Genomic DNA, 14,813 nt, shown 5'->3' on the forward strand with positions numbered 1-14,813 from the left:
GCCCTGTTCCCTGGACACCTTCAGTTCCCTAAGGCCGAGGGTATCCCTGGCAGCCAGGTGGAGTGTGTGCGCCATACAGCGTATGTTGACACAGTCCATCACTGACTCAATGGTGGTGATCACGTTGGAGCCATTGTCTGTAACAATGAAGCCCTGGGAGAGGTGTGGACACCTGCCAATCCACTGCTCTGTCTGGCAGCCGAGTACGGGCACCACCTCCTCCTTCGTGTGCCTGACCTCCATGGTCTCCACGTGCAAGATGGCCCACCTGTGCCGCAATGCAGTGTGAGATGTTCTGGAGCCTGAGACGGCACCCAAGGTCCCCTCTCTCTCCAGGCCCCACCATTGGGCAGTGAGGGCCAGGAAAGCAGCACTGGCACTGGTCCAGAGGTCAGTCGTGAAATGCACACTGGTGCCAGCTGATGTTGCCCACAGCATGGCTGACACAAGCTCCCTGCACTGTCAGTACAGGGAGGGGACCATGTTCCAGCTGAACATGGTCCTTGAGGGGATTGTGAAGTCGGGCACAAAGGGCGGAAACCAGCGTTCTCGACCTACCTGGAAAGATTGGTCGTCTGTGGCCATCATCTCCCCTATGAGGCGGGTGAGGCGACATGGATCCACCTGACCAGGCCACTTGCTGCCCAGTGCCTGTGTCCACTGCTTGACTGTCAGCAGGCCCTGCTTCATGGAAGCTGGCACACTGCCCTTGCCAGCACTAGTTGCAGGCACACAAGGTGCACTAGCGCTGCCAGCGGGGTCAAGGACACCTGGGTGATGCCACTGCATGTGCCACCACATGGGCGTCATCACCAGGTGCTTGGCATCCTTGCCCCGACTGACTTGTGCCCTGCAGTGGACACAGTGAGCAGTGGTTGGGGCATCTTGAGGAACCTCAAAATACCACCAAACATTGCTGCTTTGGGAGGCCTCCAGCACCCTGGGCACCCTCTTTGTCCTCTTGGGTGATTGCATTCTTAGGTGGGGGGTGGCTGCCACTGCTCGCCCACTGCTGTCACCCATCCCCTTCCACCCTGTGTGGAAAAAGAGAGAGAAAGGGAATAAACAACAAAACAGCACTAAGAAAGAGTGAGAGAGTAGTGTGAGAGAGCGAGCAAGGGAGGGATGCAGGGCAATGCAAGTAGGGAGGGATGGGCAGGCCAGGCCCAAGGTAGGCCCTGGTCAAAGAAATTAACTGAGGAGGACTGGGATGGGATGCAGGGAAAAATAAACACGGACAGTTAAAAATCAAAGCAAAAGAAACACAGGAAAAGAGCAAGGGAGGGATGCAGGCAGGGTGTGGGGGAGGGATGGGCAGGTCCAGGCCCCAGGTAGGCCCTGACCAAAGGACTGAGGGGGGGGGCAGCAGGGGAAAAAAAACACATACTGGGAAAAGGTTTACAGCAGAGGACAGGGCAGAGAGAGAAGGCAGAGAAGGGAACACAGGGGATGGAACCAAAAAAGCACAGCTAGGCTTCAAGGACTCGCACACCAGCAGCTACAGAAAGCAGCACACAGGCCAGATCCAAGCAGCAACTGCAGCCAGAGAGAATTTTCCAGGCCAGAGGCTTGGGTTTAAATAGGTTTGAAACTCCCTCCTTTGGAGCCCCTACCTTTGCACTCCACCACCCCCCCCCGGCCAACAGGGTGCCAGCTCTCAAACACTGGCAGAGTGCACAGCCTACCAGAGAGCCAGACTCATCTGGCCAATCACAGAATCAATAGCTCAGCCAATGTAAAGTCAGCAAATGGAGCAAAACAAGCCTCACAAAATGGAGGACAGCCGAATTGAGCAAAACAAGTTTCACAAAATGGAAGACAGACCTGAAATAGACCCTAGGAGCTTTGAATCGGTTTGAACTGGGGCCAGTTTGGTTTGAACTTGGACCGGCAGGGCAGAACCAATGCCCAGTTTGGTCCAAGTTTGAATCATAGAACCAAACCATTTCAAATTTGAACTGGTTTGCACATCCCTGTTAGTGTTATATGTAGGTATTGCTTTATTGAGTGTTTTCAAAAAATCCTGGGAAATCTTATTAGTAGAATTGCTTTTAAAAAGAGCAGAAATTTTACAGACTGACATCTGCCGATCGTTTGTTGCCTGGAAGCATTTTCTAGTCATTTGCTAACCGGCTGTGAGGTCAGAGTTTTCATAAACACCCACCAAGGAGTGCAGATGACCCAAAGAATGTTGACAGTAAGTACATTTGCTGTGGGGAAAAGGGGGGGAGGTAAAACAGAAGGGTAGCTGGGCAGAAAAAAATCTCTAGGCTTAAGAACAAGAAGGGTTATTTGTAGGGGGCAAGGGGCAGAAGCCAACACTACAGGCAGAAGAATAAGAGCCAGGCAACTGAATGGAAAGAAGGGCAAAGAATTTGATGAAGCTTATTGGTAATATGCTGATTAAAAATAATAGGTTAATCCCTTAACTGTGGAGATTTAGTAAAAACAAAAAAGTTCTAAGCATCAAACACAATAATAATTAGAACAATTCTAGACTTTGTAAATACTGGCTGGTATAAGAACAGCCCTGCTGGATCAGGCCCAAGGCCTTCCTAGTCCAGCATCCTGTTTCACACAAGTTTTCCTCTGGGAAGCCCACAGGCAAGAGGTGAGAGGGCATGCCCTCTCTCCTGCTGTTGTTCCCCTGCAACTGGTATTTAGAGGCATCTTGCCTCTTAGGCTGGAGGTGGCTTATAGCCTGCAGAATAGTAGCCTTTGATAGACTTGTCCTCCATGGATTTATCTAAGCCCTTCTTAAAACCATCTAGGCATAACACTGTGCTGTCATGCAAGGTAATTTTCAATAATCCTTCCCTTCCCTCTGAAGCCCACTGTGCCTCCCAAAAATATGTTGCTGATGATCATGCAGCTCCCAATGACACACCTTTAGGATGTTCAGTTGGCTTGGTTCTCTGGATGTCAGCCATTATTCCTCATACATTTACCACAAAACTGCATCACAATGCGTGATGGCTATTTTAGAGGCCGCTGTGCCTGCAGAATGGACCTCTTTGTGGCCCTCAGAGCCAAAATGGCCATCACGCCAGAGGGGGAAGGCCCGAACGGGCCAAAGAGCCAGCCGAATGGCCAGTTAGGGTGGCAAGGAGGCCCGCAGGGGGAGGGGGAACCCTTGCGGATGCACACACCCCACCACCTAGAGTCCCCCGGAGGAGGCAAGTGATAATTTTTTTTAAAAAAAAATCATGAACCAAACCAGTTGGGGGGTTCGAGGCGGTTCTGGACTGAACTGGCCCTGTCAAGTTAGGGGCCAATTTAGAATCAAATCAAACCAAACCAGGCCAGCCAGTTCCGTGCAAACCCCTAGTCCCCAAAGGGCTCACAATCCAAAAAGAAACATAAGGCAGATACCAGCAACAGCCACTGGAAGGATGCTGCGCTGGGGTTGGATAGGGCCAGTTGCTCTCCCACTGCTAAATATAAGAGACTCACCACTTTGAAAGGTGTCTCTTTGTTCAGTTAGCAAGGGTATATTCAAAAGGTGAATATTCAAAAGGGGTGTGTGAAAAATATTAGATTGTCTATACTGGCTAGAGATATATATATCAGGTGGTACTGATAAATAAATACATTAATTAAATAGAGCAAATGTAACCTATTGTTGGTAGGTCTGGTTTTGTTAATCCTTTCATTTTAATGATGAGTATTAAATGAAGATAAATGTGATCCAAAATAATTTGTAGAAAATGGGGAGCTTGCATATTTCCTACTTCTTTGTGTTCTGTTTTATTTTCTTAATTGAAATGACAGTCAGTGACTACTGTCACTGCAGTCACTAAAATTGGTGATAGAGTCATCTACAGCACAATTCCTGGAGTCACTGCATCAGCCACAAATATGAATGTGTTGTGATTTAATAATGCATTCATCTGTACATGTGAAGAACAATATATTTATGAGCAGCCAAGGATTTACGAGGTGAGAGTTCTGAAGACTGCCTTGCAAGGAGACTCCCACCCAAAATGTTTGCTTTCCCACTGAAAGTATATTTGATGGAGCACTCTAAAGGAATATAATCTTCTGTTCCATTTGTTGTGCTATATTACAGTTAGCTTGTACCCAGCGGCTTTCTGTTTAATTTATTTCAATGTATTATTTCAAAGACGTGTCAAGTGCAATCAGGAGCTAATGAAATTTTATGTGAACCATCTGCTGAATGTTCCCTTTGATAAAGTGCCTTAGAGGGGAATAGGAAAGACCTTTTTTTATTTCCTGGTATGGGGTGTAGTCTTGGCTTCAGTTTAAAAAAAAAGAAAAGAGAGAAAGGCAAATGTAGTTAAACCAAACTATGGGGGTCTCAAATTCAAAGCCCAAAAAGTGCAGCACAAAATTCTGCTTGTCTTGCAAAGAATATACAAGAGAAGCCAACTAAGTTTCTAAGTCTGTTCATTTAAAAAAAATTTAAAAATTGACATTTATATTTTGTATGAGATTTATATTCTGCTTTTCAACAAAAAGTTCCCAAAGTGGTTTACATATATATATATATATATATATATATATATATATATATATATATATATATATATATGGATCACTGTCCCCAAAGGGCTCAAAATCTTTTTTTAAAAACCAAAAAAAAAAACCAAACATAAAATAGGCAACAGCCACTGGAGAGATGCTTTGCTGGGATATGGCCATTGTCTCTCCCCCTGCTAAATAAAGAGAATCACCACTTCAAAAAGGTGCCTCTTTGCTCATTTAGCAAGGGGTAAATTTTCATGAAAATATGAAAGTGTTTTTGTTCAGTGACTAGTAGAATTGCATCTTCCCACTTTGTCTGGTGACTTGGCTTCCTTTTGCAAATTGGGCATAGCACAAATGTTGATATGGTGCAGGAGGGTTGATGGAATGTATGAGAAGCAAAAATAGCACGTAGCTTGAAGCTACATGCAAAAATTCATGATTCGTACCTTCCTTATCCCTCAGAAAATTCAATAATCCACTTTCCCAAAGTCTGAGAACCTGTTAAAACAGCAACTGGTATCATCCCATTTGTTCACATACAGAATGCATGTGGAGCATTGCTTACTGGAATGTGTCCCCACATCAACACCTTTGTACTTGTGAATCAATGACAGATCAGAGAGATGGCTTCAGACTCCATGGCACATTAGCTTCAAACATTCAGGGATTGTTACAAACAAAAGATTCATCTGAAACAGTAAAACTGCATGGAGAATTGTAGCATGTGCCTACCCTCACACCCCACAAGGGGTGTGAGTTTTATGTGGGCCCAAATGTCTTCTTTCCTTCTCTAGTAGATACAACATAGTCATAACGATACAAACACACACATTTTGTATTTACGCATATATAGAAATGAATTGGATTTTACATGTATAGTTTTTTTTAAGGTAGTAAACTCAATTACTCTGATATTGATAAACTCAATATCAACGAAGTGTTGATATTAAAGCTTCAACTATAAAATTATTATGGTGGTGCTCTGTGCATAGGCATAACTTTTATTTTAACATTTTGATCCTTCTCCTCTTCCAGGGAGCCATGACTGCAGTACATTATTGCATTTATTCTCATAGCAACCCTGTGAAGTAGGTTAGACTGAGTGATAAGTGACTGGTCCGGAGTCACCCAGTGAGTTTCATGGCTGAACAGGGATTTGAACTTGAGTTTCTCCATGCACCATTCCAAAGGCATACAACTTCTCTGGGGCCTTTTTAAAGGGGGGGGCATGGGGGCAATTGTCCCGGGTTCCACACATTGGGGGGGAAATGGTGTTCAAAGATAGTTCAGTATTTGATCAGATTGTTCCTTTTATTTCAAGGGGTAGAACTAATCAGTTAGAATATAACCCCAAGATCAAGTGTTGCCATATTTCAGTATTTAAAGCTATTATATTGACACAGAATGTAACGGCTGACATCCTGTGCAACATTGTTTATTTAACACACTTGTATACCACTCACAGCATACTCTATGTGGTCGCTAAGAGTCAACACCAACTTTACAGCAATCAATCAACCAATACCACCCATATCTTGCATCTCTGGGTGGTTCACAATAAAATACAAATTTAAAAAGAATTAAAATGCTAAAACATTAAAATTTAAAAATGTAATACACTGTTAAAAGTATTAAAAACTGTGAATCTAATTAAAAAGCCTGGGTGAACAAATGTGTCTTAACACATTTGTAAAAGTTGTCAGAGATGGAGAGGCTCCTACTGCAACATGAGGAAACATTCTAAAGCCTTGGGGCAGCAATGGAGAAGGCCCATCTCTGAGTAGCTACCAAATGAGTTGGGCCTAAGCTGTTTAGAGATTTATAGGTTATCACCAGAACCTTGTATTTTGCCCCGAAACTTGTCAGCAGCCAGTGTAGCTCTTTCAAAACAGGAATAATGTGGTCTCTCTGAGATGCCACATTCTGTACCAACTGCAGTTTCCAGACTACGAAAGGCAGCTCCACATAGAGCACATTGCAGTAGTAAAGTCTGGAGGTTACCGGCATATGTACCACTGTTCTGAGGTCATTTATCTCAAGAAATGGATGCCCCTGGCATATCAGCCAAAGCTGATAGAAAGCACCTCTGGCCACCACCTCGACCTGCGACACTAAGGAGAGGCTTGGATTGAGAAGCACCCCACAGACTGTGTATCTGTTTCATCTGGGGAAGTTTGACCCCATCCAGAACTGGCAGATCAAAATTGTCTCCTGAGTTCCGACTCCACACAATAAGTACCTCCATTTTTTCTGGTTTCAGTCTCAGTTTGTTATCCTTCATCCAGCCCATCACGAGCAGGCACTTAGGAAGGTTATGCCTTCTCCTGATGATGTTGACATGGAGAAATATATGTAGCATTCTGATAACACCCTGCATGAAATCTCCTAGTGATCTCTCCCAGTGGTTTCATGTACACGGCAGAACACTTGTGCATATGCACAAGAATGCTATTGTGCAAGTGCAAAATTTGCACATATGTCATTGTGCAACAGTGTAGCAACATATGTCATTGTGCAACATTGTCTATCATGACTACACTGTCACCCAACACCATTTGGACAATTTTCTCACCTGATCAACAGTGCTCTTGTGCAACTGCGCAACTGTTAAGTTCCACAGCACAGGTAATATTGTGCAGTATGTCAGCTAGAGAAAAGATAGTGTGTCAGCTAGAGAGAAATATTTGGAGAAATTCTGCTCTGCATCAAAATTTATTTTTATTTATTTATTATTCCATAAACTAAGTTTATTGCCAGGGCCAGCACACCCATTAAGTGAGCTAAGTGCCCACAGATAGCACCCCAGCAGGTAGAGTCAGTGGTGATGAGGAGGTGTGCTCTCTCTGGGGCCCGCCTGGCACCCACCTTCCTGCTTGCTGCTTGCAGCAGAGGCTGTGACCAGGAGACTGCCCAGGTGGGCGGTGGGGGTGCCCCCGACCCTTGAACCACCATTTGTTGCTAAGAGAAGCAATAAATGGCTGTATGTCAGCTAGAGAAAAGAATTCTCAAAATGATAAATCATCAATCCTACAGCTCCAAACATTTTGCTCAGTCTTAAAAAGGCCCTAAACATCTCTGTGCCAGCATCTGATGGGCACTGGTGTGGTATGATTTCTACATGGAAAACTGATAAAGTGCTTTTTGACTGGAGAACTAGAATATTTTAGTCGGACTCTGAAAGATTGAACCAGCAGGCAGGGGTATAGCTAGGGGAGAGGAGGTCCTGTGTTTGCCCCTCTCCCTAGTGGCCCCTCAGAGTGAGGGAGGTAATGAAGAAAATAGGGAAGGGTTGACCTGGGGGGGGGCCTTAGGAGCTGAGTGGCCTGGGTTCTTTGAATCCATCAACTCAATTATAGCGACACACCAGCCAGCAGGGCTGCAATATCAATTGCAGCCCAATTGATCACATATTTAGCTTGCCATGAGAAATCTAAGATCTTATAGGTACTGCTTGTTGGTACTGTGTATTTTGTGTACTGTGTTGTTTTGTTCAACTATTAGCTCTTGATAGAGCAGCTGTAAGTAAGGTAAAGTGTGTCGTCAAGTTGATTTCGACTCCGGGCGCCCACAGAGCCTTGTGGCTTTCTTTTGGTAGATTACAGAAGGGGTTTACGATTGCTTCCTCCCACTCAGGATGAGATGATGCCTTTCAGCATCTTCCTATATTGCTGCTGCCCAATATAGTACCATAATTTAATAAATAACCTAACCCTGAACATTGTCAAGCATGGAATGTCAGTGTTTCTTTGCGTGCATGCATGTGCACAGGCACACATTGTTTCCATGAGACCATAGTAGTGTATATACCCACTGCATATTTTTGTTACACCTAAACTACTACAAATGTAATGCTATTTAAGGACAAGTCCTTCTGCTATTACAGCACTTTGACCTGTATATTAAATCTCCTTTCCTTTGCAAGGAATACTGTTAAAAATGGCACCACCTTACAAATCATGCATCTCTAACATTAATGAAAAATTAGATTTTGACTGTTAGTTTTCTCTTGTGGAACAATCTGTATGGAAAAATGCAGTTGCAGTTGTTAGGTGTGTTACCTTATGACATTTTATTGTATGACATTTGTCCTTTGATTCAGGGGCGTATCTAGGGGTAGGGCAGGCAGGGCACGTGCCCCGGGCACCACTTGAAGGGGGGGGCACCATTTTGTAATTTTTTTAAAAAAAATGGCTGCCAAAAACAAAATGGCCACCGTGCATGCTCAAATGGCCTCTGTGAGGCTCTAGGTCATGCCAGGCTTTGCAGAGGCCATTTGAGCATGCGCGGTGGCCATTTTGTTTTCAGTGGCCTTTAAAAAAAAGATTATTTTTAAAAACGGCCACTGCACATGCTCAAATGGTCCCTGCGAGGCCCTAGAGGCCAGCGGGGTGAGGGGGAATCTTTGCAACCCCCCCCCAGCCTTTAGGAAGCCCCCCAAAGGGGCTAAGGGTAATAATAATAATAATAATAATAATAATAATAATAATAATAATAATAATAATAATATAAGACACTGTATACATATTCAGATTGGCACTATGTACAGAGAATCAGGGCTTGTGAATACTGAGCTGAAGCTTAAGAGCTAGGATTGTATTCATTTGTTCTTACTTTGCTTCTTGTGATAAGTGAGTTAAATGTGATGTCTTGCTAATATGGCTATTAATGGTGAGTTTGTCTTTGAATCAGTGTGAAACCCTTAATATTAAGGCCCACTGGGAGTTTCTTGCTCTCTTACTCTCATTTTAACTGTCTTTCTAAAAGACTAGAATATATTCCAAGCAGTGACACAGTTTACTCTGCATATCCTTTAATTATTTACAGAGTATGTGGGAAAAGTCAAATTCTCCATTGATTTTTAAAACTTATGTAATGGTGATGCTACAATGCATAGTTGAGAATTAGACAGGCACTTCTGTTTAGTTTTCCAAGTACATCTCCACATAGTATTTGGGTATTTCATGAGCCCCCACATACTGAAATTTGTAGTTTTCCAGCATTTTTTGGTCTGGCTAAGTCCACTGCTAAATAGTTTTTGAAATATTAAAAGATTAACGAGCTTGACTTGTATTTTTGAGCTGATATTATGGTAAAGTTATCTGAAAGATGGGTTTCAGATGCTTGGACAGGGGGCGCAATTTCAGTGTTTGCCCTAGGCGCTATTTTCCCTAGATACACCTCTGCTTTGATTTCTCACTAACAGCTCATTAAGGACTTGTTCCACCTTGTTCTCCCCACTGCCAAAATAAAATATGCATATAGCAATAATGGCTCTGGAACCTTTGATTTGTGTCATCATGAATTATTTTGTTAAATATGTGTTTTGGAGATAAAAATAATATTCAAGTACAAGCAACTGGGATTGTGTTTTAGAAAGTCATTTGATTCTGCGAAGTGTTTGAACAATTAAAACATATGAACAGCCCCACTGGATCAGGCCCATGGCCCATCTAGTCCACCATTCTGTTTCACACAGTGGCCCACCAGATACCACTGGGAGCCTGCAGGCAGGATTTGAAGGCATGCCCTCTCTCCTGCTGTTACTCCCCTGCAACTAGTATTTAGAGGCATCCTGCCTCTGAGGCTGGAGGTAGTCCAAAGCCCTTCAGCTAATATCCATTGATAGACCTCTTCTCCATGAAGTTATCAAAACCCCTTTTAAAGCCATCCAGGTTGTTGGCTATCACCACATCTTGTAGCAGAGAATTCCACAAGTTGATAATGCATTGTGTAAAAAAGTACTTCCATTTGTTGGTCCTAAATTTCCTGGCAATCAATTTCATTGGATGACCCGTGTTTCTAGTGTTATGGGAAAGGGAGAAAAATTTCTCTCTCTTCACTTTCTCCACACCATGCATGATTTTATAGACCTCTATCATGTCCCCGCAATCATATCAATATCCCTGCAATCAACTTTTTTTCTAAACTAAAAAGCCTCAGGTGTTGTAGCCTTACCTTATAAGAAAGGTGTTTTAGGCCCCTGATCATCTTGGTTGCCCTCTTCTGTACCTTTTCCAGTTCTACAATGTCCTTTTTTAGATGTGGTGACCAGAATTGTACGCAGTACTCCAAGTGTGACTGCACTATAGTTTTGTATAAGGGCATTATAATATTAGCTGTTTTATTTTCAGTCCCCTTTCTAATGAACCCTAGCATGGAATTTGCCTTTTTCACAGCTGCCACACATCGAGTCAACATTTTCAATGAGCTTGTCCACCATGACCCCAAGATCCCTCTCCTGGTCAGTCACCGACAACTCATATCCCATCAGTGTATACCTGAAGTTGGGGGGTTTTGTCCCAATGTGCATCACTTTACACTTGCCAACATTGAACTGCATTTGCCATTTTGTCACCCAGTATTGGCAATTAAAAAAGGATGGGTCTCTGTATGAAAATATCTTCTGTATGGAGATATTTTAATGAATTCTTGAACTAATAGATTTCTTGCAAATTATTAATAATCACAGCATTATATGAGGTGGTATTTAAAGATCCAACATGGGCTGGATGAGAGAAAATAAACTGAAGCTGAATCCAGATAAGATGGAGGTATTTATTGTGCGGGGTCAGAACTCTAGAGATGATTTTGATCTACCTGTTCTAGTTGGGGTCACACTTCCCCAAAAAGAACAGGTTCACAGTCTGGGAGTACTTCTGGATTCACACCTCTCCCTGATTTTTCAGGTTGAGGCGGTGGCCAGGGGTGCTTTCTATCAGCTCCAGCTGATACGCCAGCTGCGCCCATTTCTCGAGATCAATGAACTCAAAACAGTGGTACATCTGTTGGTAACCTCCAGACTTGACTTCTGAAATGCGCTCTACGTTGGGCTGGCTTTGTACGTAGTCCAGAAACTTCAGTTGGTTCAGAATGTGGCAGCCAGGTTGCTTTCTGGGTCTTCTTGGAGAGACCACATTACTCCTTTACTGATGGAGTTACACTGGCTGCCAATAGGTTTCCGGAGAAAATACAAAGTGCTAGTTATAACTTATAAAGCCCTAAATGGCTCTGAGGAGGTCCGTCTCCAGTTACTGCCAACTCGTTTGGTGGCTACAGAGAGACGGGCTTTCTCGCTTGCTGCCCCGAGAATGTGGAATGCGCTCCCCGCTGAGATACAATCCTCCCCATCTCTGGCAATTTTCAAAGAACACCTGAAAACCCATCTTTTTGCCCAAGCTTTCTCAGCTTCCTAATTTTTTTTTTGGTTTTAATTTCTGGTTTATTTTTAATTTGTTAAATTGTTTTAAGTTTTTTGTATATGTTTTTAACTTGTTTTATGCTATTGTTAACCACCCACAGATGAAGGTTTGGGGCAGTGTACAAATTAGATCGATAGATAGATAAAATGTTCTATTCTGTATTAAAGAATTTATATGTAACATTAATCCATAAACTATGTTTACCACAAACAGATGCTGAAAACACAGTTGAGTTAGAACAAGGGAATAATTAACTGTTAATTTTAATTGTGTAGCTTTGCAATAAGACTATTTAATTTCTTATTTATTTACTTACATTGGCTGACATCCAGACTAACCCACCACCACCGTCCTAATCTTCATTGCACAAAATGAACAGGGGCAATTTTTGACAATCTCCTCTTCCCTCCTCTTCGCCCATGCCTCCCAAAATGATGTCCCTGAAGATTGAACTGCAGAGGGATGGAGAAACTGCAGAAAATTGCTTCTTGTGCAACAGAAAATCCTGGCACGGTGGTGAAGAGTTGGTCTGGATGTGGATCAGTATTTGTATACTGTTTTCCAACTATAATGATTTGTGTTTATGTGTCTGTGTGCCTTTTTTAAAGAGAGCACAATCGGATGAACTGGAAAAAATAGAAAAACATGGCAAGTCGAGTAAAGAAAAGGAGAATGCCAAGTCTTTGGACAAACCTGAACAGTAAGGATTCTATGTACAGAACAAGTTGGTGGGGCATTGTATTGGGCTGTGACAGTGTAGTCTGCTTTGGGGGAGAACAGCAGAATTCTCTTAACATAAGTAAATTAATATGTTTCAATAACTTCTTTAGGTTTCTTTATGAGCTGTCCCTAATTCCCAACTTCTCGGAACGAGTCTTTTGTATCCTGTTCCAGTCATCATTTTCAGAAAGCATTTCCTCTATCCACAGCAAACTTGAATTGTTGCAGAAACTGTGTGAGGTAGGTTCTGGACCATCTGATGTGAGAGCTAGATCTGCTGATATTTAATCTTTCTTGTTCGGCAATACTCATATTTCAAAAGTTTTATTTACTTTAAGCGCTCATTAAATGTGAAGGATAGCAGTCCTGCTGAATGGAACATTTTATGATTGTGCTTCAAGATCAAAGCAAATCTTAAGATTTGGCTTTCAGTGCTGAAATATAACATCACATGTCTGTAGCCAATGCACATCAACCCCTAGAGAATAATGTACCTTCTTCGTGTGCCAAAGCAAAATCTTCTCTCTTTGTAACTGACACTGCTTTCCCCTTAGCATTTTCCAAACAAACACTATTTGGCTTTTCAGTTAACGTGCCTTAATTTTTGGAAATAACCTCTCTGGCATGATAATTATGTAGCAGATCAGAACAATTGGGTGACACTGTTGCATCATCCATACCAATTGCAAAACATTCTCAAACTTAACTATAATAAGTGAGCTAGCTCTTAAAGATTCTTTGTCAAGTTAAGCAAGTGTCAGTTCTGTTTGGAAATGTTTCTTGAAAAGGTTATTTATAATGAGAATGGTCAACTTTGCAGTAATGCAGAACTGCTTCTTCATAATACATTGCTTGCGTTTAAAACTTTTGCCTTCAGTGAAACCCCCCTTGGCTGTAAGATTGTGGTGAATGCTTGCCCTTAAAACATCTTCAGTGGGAAAGGCATGCTTTTGAAGGGGCTGAAATATTTCCCTACATGTAGCAGCTTAGCTTGTGGGGGAAGAGTTTTTCATCCCTGTTTACTGTCTGATCTGTTACTGATTTGATGCTATTTTCCCTCTTTCTTTCTTATTCATTATATGATACAAACTAATAAGGGGTCCAGTTGTAAAAATAATACTGTGGTACCTTGTGTCCAATCAGATTTGCCAATATGGTTATATCCCTATTCAGAAGGGTGAGGGAAGAGGGACACTATTTATGAAATCTTCTGCCACCCCATGAAAAATATCTCCCTTTCAGCAATTTTTCACAGGACCCTGCAAAGGGAGTACATGTGCTTGCTCACTGTGTAGAGATTGGCATGGAGGGGAGAAGGTATGCATCCCTGTTGCCATGCCAAGGCAACTGTGTCAGCGCTACCTGTTTTCATATTGATCTGGTGGTTTCATTGCCTTCATTGCAGGGTGTCAAGGAATTGCCGTGGTTGCTAAGGCAACAGTGACCTGTTCCTCATCCTTCCATTTTTTCGTATCCACTCAGTGAACACATGCTCTCACTCCCTTTTGCAGTGCCTATGAAAGGTAACTAAAGGAAGGAACACGTATCACATTGAAATGATTCACCCTCCCCCCACCCGCCCTTTTGTCCAGTCTCTAACAAATATTTTTTTAAAAATGGATTAATGCAAGGCAAATCAACTTTCTTTTTTCCTTGCCTACTGAGTAAAAAAGACTAAATTGATTTGATCTTTTTTCATCCTCCCTATTTCTCTCAATAGATGAGAGAACTTCAACATCAATAAAGTGGTTTGGGGCCTTTTATGTTTAACAAGACTTTGCTTTTTATTTGCCCTGCTTTTCTTTTGCATCAAGAAGAATCCTGTGCCTGTAAGGGTAGGGTGGGATCTGTGGTCTCATTAAGAATTGAGTAAGTGTTCTAAATTCAATGAAATAGAGTTTCCAAAGTATAATGTGTATCCTTTCATCGTTCCAGATGTCTCCTTCCATTAGGAAAAGCTGATTGTAGGGCTCAGCCCAGTGTGTAGAAGACAGTGTGAGCCAAATGACCATGGGTTCCCTCAGTGCTTGACTCATTGTCTCAGAGTTGCTGTTGGCCTAGATTCAACACCTATTAAACTATCTGCTAGCACTTTTAAGAGGGACAGCTTCCTAATGACAAAATAAAGGTCTTTGTAAACACTTCCTCAATCCCTTCTCTTCTGTGGTGGTGTCTGAATTTGCCTTGGGACTCAAATTCTGATAATCTTAGCCACAGGTTGTTCTGTATTGAACAAAAAAGAATTTCTGAATTCATAAAAGCTTGCAACCCAAGAGCTTTGCTTCCATTCCACAAATGGATGCTAGAAAAACCTTCTGATTAATATATGTAGATCTGGAGTAGTAGGCAGTAACCTTTCAGATGCAAAACGACTGATAAATTCCAGGTCCATTTACTGTCACTCAC

At 42.4% G+C, this 14,813-nt stretch overlaps 1 protein-coding gene across 2 annotated transcripts in view; it reads left to right on the forward strand.

Moving 5' to 3' along the window:
• The window catches only part of FMN2 (formin 2), a 293,915-nt gene that overhangs the window by 185,091 nt on the left and 94,011 nt on the right, over positions 1-14,813 (forward strand). For both annotated transcript variants that reach the window (XM_053300841.1, XM_053300851.1), the window contains 2 exons: positions 12,296-12,387; positions 12,518-12,647. In XM_053300841.1, coding sequence (XP_053156816.1) covers positions 12,296-12,387; positions 12,518-12,647 — 222 coding nt within the window. The remainder of the gene's footprint in view (positions 1-12,295; positions 12,388-12,517; positions 12,648-14,813) is intronic.

The sequence above is a fragment of the Hemicordylus capensis genome, chromosome 1 (genome assembly GCF_027244095.1).
Source record: "Hemicordylus capensis ecotype Gifberg chromosome 1, rHemCap1.1.pri, whole genome shotgun sequence".
Lineage (NCBI taxonomy): Eukaryota > Metazoa > Chordata > Lepidosauria > Squamata > Cordylidae > Hemicordylus > Hemicordylus capensis.